This window comes from Coregonus clupeaformis, chromosome 15 (genome assembly GCF_020615455.1).
Source record: "Coregonus clupeaformis isolate EN_2021a chromosome 15, ASM2061545v1, whole genome shotgun sequence".
Taxonomy (NCBI): domain Eukaryota; kingdom Metazoa; phylum Chordata; class Actinopteri; order Salmoniformes; family Salmonidae; genus Coregonus; species Coregonus clupeaformis.
The window spans coordinates 33,384,725-33,401,909 of record NC_059206.1 but is presented as its reverse complement, the minus strand read 5'-3'; the positions used below and the strand labels follow the sequence as shown (position 1 = coordinate 33,401,909).

At 45.3% G+C, this 17,185-nt stretch overlaps 1 protein-coding gene and 1 long non-coding RNA gene across 5 annotated transcripts in view; one reads left to right on the top strand and one right to left on the bottom strand.

Moving 5' to 3' along the window:
* Positions 1-17,185, top strand: part of LOC121582585 (cytospin-A-like) — a 38,432-nt gene that overhangs the window by 301 nt on the left and 20,946 nt on the right. For all 4 annotated transcript variants that reach the window (XM_041898488.2, XM_041898487.2, XM_041898490.2 and 1 more), the window contains exons 2-8: positions 4,039-4,231; positions 4,364-4,526; positions 4,628-6,321; positions 6,487-6,694; positions 9,476-9,549; positions 9,849-10,018; positions 10,095-10,380. In XM_041898488.2, coding sequence (XP_041754422.2) covers positions 4,076-4,231; positions 4,364-4,526; positions 4,628-6,321; positions 6,487-6,694; positions 9,476-9,549; positions 9,849-10,018; positions 10,095-10,380 — 2,751 coding nt within the window. In that variant the 5' untranslated portion in view covers positions 4,039-4,075. The remainder of the gene's footprint in view (positions 1-4,038; positions 4,232-4,363; positions 4,527-4,627; positions 6,322-6,486; positions 6,695-9,475; positions 9,550-9,848; positions 10,019-10,094; positions 10,381-17,185) is intronic.
* Positions 9,903-15,323, bottom strand: LOC121582586. Its single transcript, XR_006003377.1, has 3 exons — positions 14,614-15,323; positions 13,980-14,174; positions 9,903-9,959 (listed from the first exon to the last, which is right to left on the bottom strand). It is a non-coding gene; the product is annotated as an uncharacterized LOC121582586 (long non-coding RNA).

Genomic DNA, 17,185 nt, shown 5'->3' with positions numbered 1-17,185 from the left:
GTAAAATGTTTTAGACGTTTTTCTAATTTTGATTGCTTCCTTGTGTGTAACTAGCTAGCTACATGTAACGTTGTTAGCTAGCTAACGCGTTAGCGAGCTACAGTAACTTAATCGAGCCAGCAGTATCTGATCATTACAATGTATGGAAACAATACAACATATTTACCTAACTAGCTAATTAGGTAACTAAATAGCTAGCTAGATAACAAAATACATTAACATTACCGTTGTCTTTTAATTTCGTTAACTAGCTAGCTACTTCCCTCCTCCTAACAAAGATGTTTATGACTACAAGTAACCCTCTAACGTTAGCTCCTTGTTTTATCTGTGCTCTGAGTCCTAGTGGAGGGTTTTGTCTAGAAGGGACACACAACGTAATTTAGCAGGTTAAGAGAAGGGTTAGGGTTAGCTAAAATGCAACAAAAAAATCTATAAATTTTGACCAAATTGTGTGTCTGATTAGAGACACAATTCTATTGCAGCCATACTATCACATTGCATAAAGTCCGAATAGTGTTGACATCATACTCCAGCCATGGTAGTGTGTTCACTGCCAGTAACCTGTCAAACTATTTATCATGCATGTGATGATGTTTCACACTATGTGAAGGAGATTTATCTCTTAAGTAGTCATACTCATTTAGCTTCCACCACCAAATATATATTGGCACTGCCAGTGACTTGTGTTGTGGTCCATTACATGTCACACTAAGCCTTATTAGTTTGCTGCTAGGCTACTTCTAGTGCCATTATGCACCCTGATAAGAACTGGAATAGATTGATATTAATAAATAGTAACTGGCATGAAGGATCATTTGACATGGTGCAGTAAAAATCACAGTCTGGCAAGCAATTAACACGGTTTATTGAGCAGACAACTGGTATTGACTTTTGCTGCCTGCAGCACATTCCGGGCCACACAATGTCCCCAAATATCCCCAACATTCCTCCAAACCTGCGTGAGGTCCCTGGACATGGGGGAAGGGGTTTCAGCTTGTGTTATTAAAGCTATGTGGAAAAGGAGAAGAGAGGAGGGCCAGTGTTGTTATAGGGGCATCGTTTTTAGGAGCAAGATGAGGAATTTGAGGCAATAGACTATCCAGTCAGCGTATGGTTTTATTCTCTCACACTGTATGCATTAACACAGTCAGCCTAAATGTATTGTGGAGCAGCAAATGTAGCTTAGGCTTGTTCTCTATCTACATAGCTGTAGCATGGACAGTGAATCAGCGCCGCTGCTAAATGCATATAGAGGAAACACTGAAATCAGGTTTTTCTTGCCTTGTGCATGTTCTGGCTTTCGTGACAATATTCTTTATGTATTCCTCTTCTGTGATGCTCAACACAGTGTTCTGCCCATTAAACCTTGATATGATAGGAGATCTGTCAGGAGCCATCTGGTGCTGTAAATAATGGTGCAGCTGCTCTCTTAAAACAGACAGCAGTGTTTTGAAAACCTGCCGCCTCATACCCATGACATAGTGAACGAGGTTAATTTGTGGTATTCAGCAGGGTTAGGGCCTACAAGCAGTTGTTACTGTCCTGTGTGAGAGACAGTCATGCTCATTCTGTTAGTCATCAACCAACTTGTTTGTATCATTAATCTGCTCTGCTACTCTCCAATTTTCTTCCGGCTCCACATATCAACAATTTCTCCCCTCCAATACAACCTTTTGTCCTCTAGACCTCTGTCTCTCTCTGCTCTCTAGTTATCAGGATTGTTTCCTGGTGATTGTGTCAAACGTTTGTCTGGTCTCCACCCTCAGCTGCACCAATCTATATAGGTATTGTACAAACCATACTATGCATTCATAGTCACCCCTCACTTCCTCCAGTATCTATCTGGTCTGATTTAGTTTGGGCTTTAATTAGGTCATTAGGAAATGACAGTCAGTCAGACTCAGTGGGGATCCAAATACACCAGCCTAAGCTCAGACTTTTACCCAGTCAGTGGCTCATTCAAGGTCAGGGTCAGTTATTAGACTCTGGCTCACCCTTGGGCTGTCCACTGTGATCATATTATCTTCCAATTTGATTTTAATCATAGGCAACTGATTCAAGTTGTAGGCTAAGAGTGCATTGAGAAAGCTTTAAAAGAATAGGCTATATTTCAGAACAACAGTTGCATTTTATGTATCTTTTTTTTTTTTTTTTTTTTACAGGTAAAGCTTTTTAACACATGGACTTGAAACAACAGAAACACATCTGGTATCTGACTGCCCTTTAAAATTCCTGAGTTGGCTATATGTGTTCCGATGTGTGTGTTACTCTCTAAATGTGAAATGAGGGAGTATGTCCTACACACAACACTGAGTTATGCTAGTGCATACTGAGGGTTATTACCCTATCGTCCCATCCCCCTCTACTCTTCAACTCCAGAATTCCAGCTATCTTATCATTTTCTAGTCTGTTATTGTCCGATCCATCTTCAGCGAAAATATTTCTACCCCGAACCCCTGGTACTAATATCATAAAGCTCACCATGGCCAGCCTAGGATGTTTATTTACTGTAGCTTAGGCTATGTATTTTATTTTTTGTTTAAAATATTAGACTAGGCTAAATTCTTCTGGTACTGGGGCTTAATACTTGATCATATACTTCACTCTACAGAAGGAGCCTGAAAGACTGTGTTTTTCTTCTTCACTTCTGCCACCAATTCTGAGTCTGACTGGTCTTTTTGCACAAGTTCTGACTGCATCCTCAGTAAGCCTTTCTAGAAACTGTCTTGACTCAGGGTGTTGTTGACGTCTAGCCTCTTGTTGTTTGAACATGATGCACTACAAGGATACTCCCTGTTACTGGATGCCCCAACTCAGTCACTGATCCATGTGGGTGGGCAGCTGTCTGTTAGGTTTGGTGTGTCTCTAGACATCTAGTTGCTTTGTCTACTGTTCAAACGGATCAAGTTCAAAGATAAGGGAAGGGGGCTGGGGAGAGGAAATGTTATGGTTACTATGAGTATACCTGTCTTTGTAAAAATGTTCAAAGCTATCTTGCGTGCTATTGCAGGGTAGTGGTTATAATGGTCAAGCTTTATCTGTGGTATGAATAGACTGATCTGTGAATGGGGGACTTACTGACTGTTCGTCAGGCAGGCAATATGTGATTCATTCTAGGTGATGACGAGTAGCCTGATCAATTTGAATAATCAGTCTTATCTTGAAGAAAAGGAAGGGTCGCCATCTCAGACATAAGCCAACGTGTAGTAGTGAAATGAAAGCGAAATGTTCTGACTGAAGTGAGTGTTTCTTCTCATTGTCTGGGCTCCTCATGCCTCTCAAGGCCCAGTTGGCCTGCCCAGAACCCCGTTACTGGCCTGCCCAGAACCCCGTTACTGGCCTGCCCAGAACCCCGTTACTGGCCTGCCCAGAACCCCGTTACTGGCCTGCCCAGAACCCCGTTACTGGCCTGCCCAGAACCCTGTACAACCACCTTGTGATGTTGTGATAAGAGGCAGCTAGCTACACGCCTGAGACCTCCAGTCAGACGCCTTGTGTGCTTTCAAATCTGCATCCAATGACCGTTCCCTCCATGTGATCTGTGTGAGTCAGTGTCTGAGAAGGAGGTAGTGCTGGCTGGCGTTTGAACATAAATAGCCTCGACTACAGCACGGGAGAACTGTAAAGTCAGCATCTCCTTAGCTAATAGCTAGACCATAGATGACATACCATGTGTTCTCCCAAGAAAACTACTGCCACAGGCATCAGGTAACTAACTGGATTTTTAAAAAGGCAATCTAGGCTAATTGGTTATTCTGGTAATTGATTTAAAATGAATGATTCACAAACTAGTATTTAGACTGTTGAGCTGCATACTATAACTCTTGTAGTTGTAGGCTAAGCGTTTATGTGGGTTTAGTATTTATGTTAGTTGTAAGAGGTTGTTCACTGACGTTAATTACGGCATAATAATGACATCGTTTTTCCTCTGACTGAGAAACAAGAAACCCTCTGATACATGCACATGTTACCACCTCATCCTGTTATTAACTCCTCATCCTGTTATTAACTCCTCCTGTGTGTTTTTGTTCCACACAGATTGCATTGTAAATGTCTGAGAAACCTAGAGCCCAGTATGAGGAAGGCGACCAGGCCAGTGGCTGGCATATCCAAAGCCACGACAGCAGGCACTAAGGCCCAGACTGGGGAGAGAGTCAAGCCTGAGGGCGCTACCATGGGCACAGCTGGCAAGAATACAGCCAAGACCTCCGCCACCGCACCACTCTCTAAGGTACAAATGCAGAAGGCACAAGCAAGTAACCTTGCGAGCACTTTGGCTACATGCTGAGAACAACCATGGAAGCCGATTATCTTTATAGGTCCAATAGGTGGTGTGTTAACTGTCATCTTTCTCTTTGGCTAGGCGAAGAGCAGTGATGACTTGCCATCAGCAACAACAGTAGGCAGTGGAGCCTCTGCTGGGATCAGCACTGTTGCTAAGGCCAAGAAGACTAGCTCTGCCCACTCTTCAACCTCCTCCACTACAGGTACCAGTAACACAGAGGGCAAGACAAAGACCAGCTCAGGTACGTCAACCATAGAGCTATTTACAGATTATATTCTGGTTTGTGATTAGCTCTAACCCAACTTCTTGACCTTCAATAACGTGCTGTATTGTACTCCTTAGGCAAGCGTGGGACCTCCTCGGTGGTGAAGGAGCCCGGTTCATCCCGGGAGGGCCTGCGAGAACGCTCCAGAACTGGCACCGCCAGCAGGAAGCTCTCCGGACCCTCGGACGCCTTGGCACCGCCCAAGAGAGTCCGCAGCCGGGCCATGACTGAGTCCGAGTCCCATATGAGCAAGTCCAGGTCGGACGGGCAGCTCAGCAACAAGACGGTCCTGGAGAGCAGGGTGAAGGACCTGCTGGGCCTGGCTAAGAGCAAAGACGTGGAGATCCTCCACCTGCGCACAGAGCTGCGGGGCATCTGTGTCCAGCTAGGCCTGCCGGAGGAGGATGGGGGGAGCAGAGAGAGGGGTGAGGGAGAGGAGACTGCTGAGGCTGAGCCCCTACAAGAACAGGAGAAAGAAGCCCCTACTCCACTCATCTCTACAGACGTTGAGTCCACCCTGCTCTTGCTGCAGGACCAGAACCAGGGGATCCGCGGGGAGCTGAACATGCTGAAGAGTGAGAACCGCATGCTGAAGGACCGCCTCAATGCCCTGGGTTTCTCCCTGGAGCAGAGGCTAGACTGCCCCCTCAAAGCCCTGCGAGGCCCCTGCCTCAGCCCAGAGCTTCTCCCAGCCAGCAGTGGCAGAGATGGAGGGTTCCCACGGGCCTCTTTTCTACATGGGGTCTCCCCACACGGCTCTGCCCGCGGCTCCAACGAAGACCTTCTGGACCCCCGGCAAGCTATCTCCCCTGAGGCGGCCGACAGCGAGTGCAGTGAAGCCTACCAGCCAATCACCTCCAGCGATGATGCCCTGGACGCTCCCTCTGGCTCTGCCTCTGCCTGCTGCTCCTCCTCCTCCGAGTCAGAGGGCGGGCCACCGAATCACGGCGAGCGCTCCTGTAGAGGCAGCAGAGGCAGCAGTGGCAACACCAGCGAGGCGTCGGTGGCCTGTCTAACGGAGCGCATTCACCAGATGGAGGAGAACCAGCACTGCACCTCTGAGGAGCTCCAGGCCACACTACAGGAGCTGGCCGACCTGCAGCAGATCACTCAGGAACTAAGCACAGAGAACGAGCGGCTGGGCGAGGAGCGGGCCATCCTGGTGGACTCTTTGTGCCAGCAGGGCGACCGGCTGGAGTTGTACGGCCGGCAGATGGACTACTTCCGGGGCCTGCTGGACGAGCACCGCGTGACCTATGCCCCAGTCGACGAGGAGGACATTAAGAGCGGCCGCTACCTGGAGCTGGAGCGCAGCTACGTGGACCTGACTGATGGCACCCACTTCGAGAGGGAGCAGCTTTTGGGGGTGCAGCAGCACCTGAGTGGGGCGCTGAAAATGGCCGAGCAGGACAACGCAGAGGCCCAGGGCCTGATTTCAGCGCTAAAGGAGCGGGTGCACATGGCGGAGCGGCAGGCTGAGATGGAGCGCAGGGAGAGGGCAGCCGCGGCCACAGAGCTGGAGGTCCTGAGGGAGGCGGCCGGGGGTGAGCAGGCGGAGCTGGCTCGATGCAGGGCCCAGCTGGAGCAGGAGAGACAGAGGGTGGCTGAGCTCTACTCCATCCACAATGCCAGGGATAAGACGGACATCCACCACATGCTGGAAAGCGAGAGGAGGGACAAGGAGAGGGCAGAGGCCGAGTCTGCTCAGCTGCAGGAGGAGCTGGACCACACCCGCAACGAGGCTGCCAGGCTGGAGGACGGCATCAGCAAGGTCACACGTTCTCATATTTAAACATGCTTTCATTTCAGATTCTCCATCAGTCTTGGATATTTTTGGTAGTATTTCACCCAATTCATATGTTGGTATGTATGAATGTATAAATGTATATGACACGTGTGCTCATGCATACACCTATGCATTCCATTCTCCCATCAGCTGGAGGAGAACTTCCGTGCGTTTCGTGATGAGGTACAGAAGCAGCTAGCAGAGCAGAAGCGGGCCCTGGCCCAGCAGTGTTCTGAGCTGGAGGAGAGGGACACAGAGGTCTCGGACATGAAGGAGACCATCTTTGAGCTGGAGGACGAAGTGGAGCAACACCGAGCCATCAAACTCCACGACAACCTCATGATCACAGACCTGGAGAGTGAGTGGTGGATTGACACGACTGCATCCCAAATTGCACCCTATCCTATAGGACAGGGTTGCCCAACCCTGTTCCTGGAGAGCTACCCTCCTGTAGGTTTTCGCTCCAACCCCAGGTGTTACTAACCTGATTCATCTTATCAACCTGTAATTATTAGAATCAGGTGTGCTAGATTAGGGTTGGAGCAAAAACCTACAAGACGGTAGCTCTCCAGGAACAGGGTTGGGCAGTCCTGCTATAGGGCGTTCACTCACTGCTGTACAATATAGAGAAAAATTGAGCAATTCAAGAGGGTGCTACGAAATTAATGTCAAAACGTTGTTTTCTTTGACCTATGTCATTATAAATGACATAGAATGAATAATTAGATTGTTCTCTACAATATTATAACCTTAATATACTTGTACTTGACAATGTTGATGAAATAAGAACATTAATTTGCTGTGACCATTGCCGCTCTTGGTTGTATATCTTCCATATTTGGTGATGTGAGGTGGTACCATTTGGAGGTGTTTCCGCTGGTTGGAAAAATCAACTTGATGCCTTTGTCATTTTCACCTCCAGATCCTTGGCTTTCATTGCCTATAACCGCGATCAATCTACTTGAGAGGGGCCATTTCTATGGCGATTTAAAGGGAAAGACTCAGAAATACACAATATAAACAGGAACAGATTGTCTTCGCGGAGGGTGGATATTGGCTTTGTAAATAAATATATATTTAGTCTCTATTTAGTTTTGTATCAGCGGATTACATTTAGAAAATGCCGATGTTTTCACTCACAAACTCAAGCTTGTCAGTTGACGTTCGAAGTTAGTATCGTTCTGCCGTGGAGCAGCGCCACAGAGTTCTATTGAGCAGTGACCACTTTTTGATCGTGCCTGTGATGACATTCCATTCACTCTAAACATGCTATATTCTCAGAGTAAATCGCTGTTAACTTTTGAACCATATACAGTGCATTCAGAAAAGTATTCAGACCCCTTCCCTTTTTCCACATTTTGTTACGTTACAGCCTTATTCTAAAATGGATTTAATACATATGGGGTATTGTGTGTAGATTGATGAGGGGGAAAAATTAATTTAAAGTAAAAAACTGAAATACCTTATTTACGTAAGTGTTATAAGACTCAAAATTGAGCTCAGGTGCATCCTGTTTCCATTGATCACCCTTGAGACGTTTCTACAACTTGATTGGAGTCCACCTGTGGTAAATTCAATTGATTGGACATGATTTGGAAAGGCACACACTTGTCTATATAAGGTCCCACAGTTGTCAGAGCAAAAACCAAGCCATGAGGTCGAAGGAATTGTCCGTAGAGCTCCGAGACACAATTGTGTCGAGGCACAGATCTGGGGAAGGGTACCAAAACATTTCTGCAGCATTGAAGGTCCCTAAGAATAATAATAATAATAATATGCCATTTAGCAGACGCTTTTATCCAAAGCTACTTACAGTCATGCGTGCAAAAATGTTTTGTGTATGGGTGGTCCCGGGGATTGAACCCACTACCTTGGCGTTACAAGCGCCATGCTCTACCAGCTGAGCTACAGAGGACCACAGTGGCCTCCATCATTCTTAAATGGAAGAAGTTTGGAACCACCAAGACTCTTCCTAGAGCTGGCACCTAAAGGATTCTCAGACCATGAGAAACAAGATTCTCTGGTCTGATGAAACCAAGTATTGAACTCTTTGGCCTGAATGCCAAGCGTCAAGTCTGGAGGAAACATGGCACCATCCCTACGGTGAAGCATGGTGGTGGCAGCATCATGCTGTGGGGATGTTTTTCAGCGGCAGGGACTGGGAGACTAGTCAGGATCGAGGGAAAGATGAACGGAGCAAAATACAGAGAGATCCTTGATGAAAACCTGCTCCAGAGCGCTCAGGACATCAGACTGAGGCAAAAGTTCACCTTCCAACAGGACAACGACCCTAAGCACACACCAAGACAATGCAGGAGTGGCTTCGGGACAACTCTCTGAATGTCCTTGAGTGGCCCAGCCAGAGCCCGGACTTAAACCCGATCTAACATCTCTGGAGAGACCTGAAAATAACTGCATCGACAGTTCCCATCCAACCTGACAGAGCTTGAGATGATCTGCAGAGAACAATGGGAGAAACTCCCCAAATACAGGTGTGCCAAGCTTGTAGCGTCATACCCAAGAAGACTCGAGACTGTAATTGCTGCCAAAGGTGCTTCAACAAAGTACTGAGTAAAGGGTCTGAATACTTAAGTAAATGTGATATTTCAGTTCTACAAACCTGTTTTTGCTTTGCCATTATGGGGTATTGTGTGTAGATTGATGAGAAAAAAATAACAATTTAATCAATTTTAGAATAAGGCTATAATGTAACAAAATGTTGAAAATGTCAAGGGGTCTGACTACTTTCCAAATGCACTGTATGGTAGAGACATGAGGTTTGGACTATTGTTTTTCTGACAGAATTTTCTATTGAATGGACATATTTGTATAAACCTTGAATTAATTAATAATTTTATGAGTGAACACCCTATATCCTATTCATTTCGTAGTGCACTACTTTCGATCAAGGCCCATGGGGTTCTGGTCAAAAGTAGTGCACCATTTAGGGAATATGGTGCCATTTGGGACACCCACAGCTCTCCAAAGATGCTGGGCCAATACTGAATCATGAACCAATGATAAAGCTGATGTGTGACCACCAGGTGGCGATGTGGGACCATTATTACACAGCCTAGTCAGATAGTTTATCCCATCTCAATTATTTCATTTAATTATTCATTCTCTCTTTTTCTTTTAGACTCCATCAAAAAACTGCAGGACCAAAAACATGACATGGAGCGTGAGATCAAGATTCTGCATCGAAAGCTACGGGTAAGTTTGGGGAGCTAGAGGAATATGGAGTCCTGTGCCTCAGCTATATCTCAGCTAAAAGTTTGTTTTATGTTTTGTTTTGTTTTAGTCATTTAGCAGAAAGTTGCCCTTGTATTGAACATCCAGTGAATATATTTCACACAGTCATAATGAAAATTGGTCTGCTGGTCCTTAGCATTAGCCCGTGGGTGCATCCCTATTCCATATAATGCTCTGGATAAGGGCGTCTGTTAAATGACGTAAATGTAATGCACTACTTTTCACCTGGGTCCATGTCCGGTTCATATCTCCCCTTGTAGGAGGAGTCTATGGAGTGGCTTCAGTTTCAGGCCGACCTGCAGACGGCGGTGGTCATCGCTAATGACATCAAGTCCGAGGCTCAGGAGGAGATTGGGGATCTGCGGCGCCGCCTACTGGACACACAGGAGAAGAATGAGAAGATGAGCAAAGAGCTGGAGGAGCTCAAGAAGTATGTGGTCTTAGTGTGTGTGTGCCAATCTCTCCCTGTGTCAAAGACATTGACGATATGTTATCTGTCTCTATAGGCAGGATGAGGAGAGGGGCAGGGTATATAACTACATGAATGCGGTTGAGAGGGACCTAGCTGCCCTTAGGCAGGGCATGGGTCTCAGCCGACGCTCCTCTACCTCCTCTGAGCCCTCTCCCACCGTCAAGACCCTTATCAAGAGCTTTGACAACGCCTCCACTGCAGGCCCTGTCCCAACCTCCCCCACAGCAGCCGTGCCAGCAGTTAACACAACGATTGCCCGTACACCTCTCAGCCCCAGCCCTCTGAAAACCCCACCCGCTGCTGCTATCTCTCCCATACAGGTAAGAAAAACACCCAATGGTAGACCAGTAGCTCATAAACAGCACTCTGAAGCAGGCCACCAGGCAGCACAGGCCTCTTCCGAAAAGAAGGAATCTGTATGTCTCTAATCCCATTCTGATTGGTTCAGCAGATGTCAGCCCCGCTATCATTCCTTTAATTCCCTGCCTCAGCCCTGTCTTTTTAGAACTACTATGAGAATTCTAATTCAGACCCCTGCAAGACCTGACGGGACTTCCCGCTGGTTGCTACCCAAACAGTCAGGATGTCCTCTTCAAGTTAACTTGGAATTCATGCCCTGAATAGGTGACACGTGACCACCTCGATGTGACAAAACAGAATGTTTGTGTGTCAAGCTGGGTTGGAAGGAGGATGAGGAAGGGTGATTTTTTTAACATAAACATTTGAACTTATTATGTGTTTATGTTTCGGCCACTTGTCTGGCCAGACTTGAGACGCGCTGTTCACAACCTTTGTTTAGAACAGGCCCATAGGCTTTCTAACCATCACAAGACCAGGGAATAAAGGCTTTCAGAGCTAGTAGAACTGCTGCATGTTGTTTGAGTTAAGCTTGTGTGTTGGTTACCAATGCCAGCTATGTTTACCCTGCTCGTGGCCTAGGCAGATGTTTTCCCTATGGCCCTGAGTGTTAAGTCCAGTCTAAATCAGACCTAATGGGGAAGAGAGCATGTGAAAGCTCTGGATTTTGTTGCTATAGAAATAGAGCCATGTGTCTTGAATTAGGTCTCCTTCACGTTTGGGTAAGTTTAATGCCAAATTCACGGGCTAGGAAACGCTGACATTTCCGACTTGCTAACTGGTTGAACGTGGCACGTGTATATCTACAACCAGTTAGCAAGTCGGAAATGTCAGAGTTTCCTAGTTCCGACTAGCACGTAAGCGGTGCATTAGTGCAACTGTAACTCTTCATTTAAATTGATTGACTTCTAGGCTACATGTTCACAATTAGAAACCTGTTTCTAAAAATAAACATCAAACTAAAATATCTTTGGCTGGTCTTCATATTGCCACCACCAACGTGTAAATCACCATACACAATTGGTTCACACAGGGAGCCTATTCACTTAATCACAGTCTCGGAGTCCAGTGAAATGTCAAACGGTCATTCATTTGGAGCACAGTGAGGTCTGTCTGTATGGCACACAGCCCGTCTTTTCAGTGAATTGGTTGATCGCTGCCTGCAGTGTTTTGGTTCAAGTTGTAAGAAGAAAATCACTTCCATGAAACAAAACTCTGGATGGCAGACAAATGATGATCATGAAACATACATGTATTCTGCAGTTTATTTTTAGAGAGGTTGATATAGCCAGGCACCTTTTGAGATGCCCGTCCCTCACTCACTGAGTAGCCTCACTCACGTTTTATTGAAGATGAAATATTAATGATGCGGCTTATAGGGAGAGATGGCTTTATTTTACCCCCAGGCAGGGCCATGGCCTGAGTGGTCAGATATATATATATATATATATACATACATACAGTGGGGAAAAAAAGTATTTAGTCAGCCACCAATTGTGCAAGTTCTCCCACTTAAAAAGATGAGAGGCCTGTAATTTTCATCATAGGTACACGTCAACTATGACAGACCAATTGAGAATTTTTTTTCCAGAAAATCACATTGTAGAATTTTTAATGAATTTATTTGCAAATTATGGTGGAAAATAAGTATTTGGTCACCTACAAACAAGCAAGATTTCTGGCTCTCACAGACCTGTAACTTCTTCTTTAAGAGGCTCCTCTGTCCTCCACTCGTTACCTGTATTAATGGCACCTGTTTGAACTTGTTATCAGTATAAAAGACACCTGTCCAAAACCTCAAACAGTCACACTCCAAACTCCACTATGGCCAAGACCAAAGAGCTGTCAAAGGACACCAGAAACAAAATTGTAGACCTGCACCAGGCTGGGAAGACTGAATCTGCAATAGGTAAGCAGCTTGGTTTGAAGAAATCAACTGTGGGAGCAATTATTAGGAAATGGAAGACATACAAGAACACTGATAATCTCCCTCGATCTGGGGCTCCACGCAAGATCTCACCCCGTGGGGTCAAAATGATCACAAGAACGGTGAGCAAAAATCGCAGAACCACACGGGGGGACCTAGTGAATGACCTGCAGAGAGCTGGGACCAAAGTAACAAAGCCTACCATCAGTAACACACTACGCCGCCAGGGACTCAAATCCTGCAGTGCCAGACGTGTCCCCCTGCTTAAGCCAGTACATGTCCAGGCCCGTCTGAAGTTTGCTAGAGTGCATTTGGATGATCCAGAAGAGGATTGGGAGAATGTCATATGGTCAGATGAAACCAAAATATAACTTTTTTGGTAAAAACTCAACTCGTCGTGTTTGGAGGACAAAGAATGCTGAGTTGCATCCAAAGAACACCATACCTACTGTGAAGCATGGGGGTGGAAACATCATGCTTTGGGGCTGTTTTTCTGCAAAGGGACCAGGACGACTGATCCGTGTAAAGGAAAGAATGAATGGGGCCATGTATCTTGAGATTTTGAGTGAAAACCTCCTTCCATCAGCAAGGGCATTGAAGATGAAACGTGGCTGGGTCTTTCAGCATGACAATGATCCCAAACACACCGCCCGGGCAACGAAGGAGTGGCTTCGTAAGAAGCATTTCAAGGTCCTGGAGTGGCCTAGCCAGTCTCCAGATCTCAACCCCATAGAAAATCTTTGGAGGGAGTTGAAAGTCCATGTTGCCCAGCGACAGCCCCAAAACATCACTGCTCTAGAGGAGATCTGCATGGAGGAATGGGCCAAAATACCAGCAACAGTGTGTGAAAACCTTGTGAAGACTTACAGAAAACGTTTGACCTGTGTCATTGCCAACAAAGGGTATATAACAAAGTATTGAGAAACTTTTGTAATTGACCAAATACTTATTTTCCACCATAATTTGCAAATAAATTAATAAAAAATCCTACAATGTGATTTTCTGGAAAAAAAAATCTCATTTGTTGACGTGTACCTATGATGAAAATTACAGGCCTCTCTCATCTTTTTAAGTGGGAGAACTTGCACAATTGGTGGCTGACTAAATACTTTTTTTCCCCACTGTATATATAGGCTCTATCTGGTCTGCAGTGGTGGATAATAAATAAGCCCATTTTCCTCTGACACACTTTTGCATTTATTACAATTTTACACACTTCCCTGGAGCGCTTTACAACATTAGGATACTTTTTAGATTATACATTAGGGAAATACAATCCAAAATGCACTGGATGGATTGAAGATTAAAAAAAGGTCAAGCAGAGGTCTGCTTGGTATATCTTTGTCATGTTTCCTCATTGGTTTGATTATCTATAACACAAGTCATCCTAGCCTGGTCCCAAATCTGATTGTGAAGCCAACAATGTTTGGCATGACAATGAGTGACAAGTAGTTCACGTGATAGCACAAACAGGCTGGCTGGCACTCAGTCTAGAGTTATCCCTCAGTGCCTCACACTCGGCACAATGATGGTACACTTCACCTTAATTAACACATCATAAAGTTTATTAGTAAGTTCATTACTTTATGTAGGGTAGAGCCCTGCACAGGCATTAATTCTAAGACTGAACCTTACCTATGCCCTTGACGTTCAGGCCCTACCCTACCCAGGCCCAATTGCTTCTGGCAAATTTAAGGTCCGACTTCAGAAATAACCTCCATTAGTAAATCCATTAGCTGCTCTTCTCTGTCTGTCACTCGATCCCTGTGCGCAGCTCGCTCTGCATGCGCTCTGCTCATGGTGACTTTCTCCAGTTCCTCCTTCAGGTTCCTAAGAGAGTGATAGCAAAAAAGAAAACACTAAATATAACAAGTATTAATAATGCTTTAAGCTATGCATAATTAAATGAAAAACAAAGTTTGATAACATGACGATTCCCACTCTCCCTTAGTCTGACTCTATACCTTTGGGATACTGTTCTGCTGGGGTCCACAAAAATGAAGGCTATAAACACCTCCTCATACTTGTACCCAGTCTTCCCCATTAGGTTACAAAAGGTGTTCCCGCTCCATATCATCCTCACTTTCTCCCCCATCTCCTCCTTCTCCCTCCATGGCCACCCAATATACACATGTGGTGGCCTTAATCAACTACCTCATCTTGAGGTAAATCAGCACTGTATACGCGTTTCAACGCCTTCAGAAGGTGATATCCCAGCAATGCTAACAAGGTAACCCATGCTACCACTAACACTGCCAATGATGCATACTTCAAGATACCCCTCATTTGCTCCGTAGTCCAGTTCCATGCTGTTAATATAGCATCCTTCAGTTGCTGTCCTTACAGCGACTGCTGTGAGAATATCTATTGCATTGAATCTGTTTCCTGCTTCTGATCTCCTATTGCCCTTGTGGTTCACCGATAGATCTGCGACTGAATCTTTCAGGTACTCCCTACCTGTCTCCCAACTCCTACCCGACTTTCAAGCCACCAACATCTCCAATGACATCCTATGTTCTGCTACAGTCGGTATCTGTGGATAATACTTCCCTGTGCTCAGGTTAGGTACACATCTCTCATCCCAAGGCCGAACTACACCCCACCCCTTTGTGAACACCCTTGTTACTGTGTAAACTTTGGGTCCCAACGGTTGATAAGCAGCAACCTTCTGACACTTTCCTTTTAACACTATCTCTGCTACTCCCACCATGATCTGGGTATGTGTGACGTTCAACTTGTCTTCATAGTAGTTTCTATATTGTGCACAATTAGCTGTCCTTCCTCTACTACAAGCTATCCCCTGTATTACTATATACAGAGGAGTAGTATCATTCCCCAGAGACTCTATTACCAACTTCTTGAATCTATGAGCCACGCAAATCTCCGGCCCAGTCATATTCAATTCCGCTTTCCCAATTCCCTGTAACGTTAACGCCTTGGTTTTTGGGACTCCATTGAATGCACTGATATCGGTCCTGCCATAATCTGCAACTAACACCCTTATTGAAACATTGTCTCAGACACAAGCCCCCTATGTACTTTGCCTCCGGCCACAAATACATTTGCACATGAATCATTCCATCTAACCCATAACACGTTAATCACTACTGCTAGTCCAGTTATATAGTTATAAACATTAAAACGTGTTCAAGTCAATTAGTCAGTTTCCAACAATCCTCATCTGGAACAATGATCGCTCACATGTTCCATGCCACCTAGAAAACATATTGACTTGAACAGGGAAGAGAAAGAATACATGGTAAACAATTTCACACCACCCTTGATGAGAATGAGATTGGGGCAAGGACCGTCCCTCCGTTCTGTTCTGTGCCAATGGGATGCTAGATCTTCACTGGGCTCCAATGAAAATTAGTTCCCTGTTGGTTATTCCACTCACTTTTACCCAGTCTTCTTCATCCTCGGGTGTCAAAGCAAGACGCAGACTACGAGCCTTGTAAGTAATTAATTGGACTGTATCATCCAGAAAGCCGTATTGATGCGCTTTAACATTAGGATTCTGATAGCATGGTAAAACAAAGCCCCTACTATCAATGTCCCCATTATGGTTAGCCCAAGCTACCATCTAGTGAGTTCTCTGATAACCTCCCTCTCGGAGGACACGAAAGATAAGGTTTCCTGGGAGGAAACCCTCCCTAGACTCAATGGATTCTTACAAATATTTAATTAGTTTCGGAAACCACTTGCCGGGTGAGCAGTGCACCCTCCCCTCACTTTGTGCTCTCCTCACAGCTTAGGGGCAGCACTCTCTCTCTCCTTTCCGAATCATAATTAGAACTATTGATATAAATTATCCAACCCAAATTTAGAATGACAGTCCTTAATGCTTCACGTTGAGTTTATCACTCGAATTCAAGACCCTCAACTTAGCGCACACACCGACACTGGCAGAATGTACATTTACAGATGGGGAAATATATATACAGTATGTTCTACTTATATTACCAGCATTAACTTTTCTCATCACGGCCACCGTTTATCCCTGATTTACACTGTCGCAAGTGACATGTTAATGACAGATCGGTATCTCAATGCATTTTTAGTCTAAATTACAATTCATTTCCCAGTGTGCGGTCCCCACAATCAACCTGATACCCCAAATAAACAATTTAGGGCAACCCTAAATCAATTACGGGCATGGTTGACCACCCCCCTCCTTCCCGGCACTCATTCTTCTGGCATATCTTATTTTTCTTCTTCAGATAGCTTTACAGTTCATCCTCCCAATGGCACACATGCCTGTCAAAGTGGATGGCCCTTGATAATGTCCCGATTTCAATATCTGAGGAATAATCTGATTTCCCCAAGCAGACGAATGCCTCACCTGAGCCGCCACCTCTTTTACGGTCCATTCTGTCTTGTCCATTTTCCGACCAGTGCACCAGCAGCATGAGAGGAGTTTGGGCATGATCTCTCTCCATGCTCACTTCATGTGGACGGTCTCAGGACTCATGCCACACTCCTGCCGCCCGTACACCGGTTGCTGGCTTAGACTCAGGTCTCAAGTAGAAGTGGTGAAGGACTGGGCCATAGTAAACGCCATTGTCGCCATTACTTCAGCCGGTTAGAGGGGGTGAGGCTCACACTGTTCTCGGTCGAATTATCCCTTCCATGCATCTATATACCATCTGGAGTCACTATTGCCAAAACAACAGTTTAAGGCATTTCTGATTCAGGAAATCCAGACAAAACTATTCACCATATGACTAATTATTACATTCCCACTTTTCTTGATACAACATTTCTAAGACAAATGTCAAAGAGCATAACAACACACTGTTGAAACCATTTTGCAATTTGGCTTATACTCCCTTATCATATTG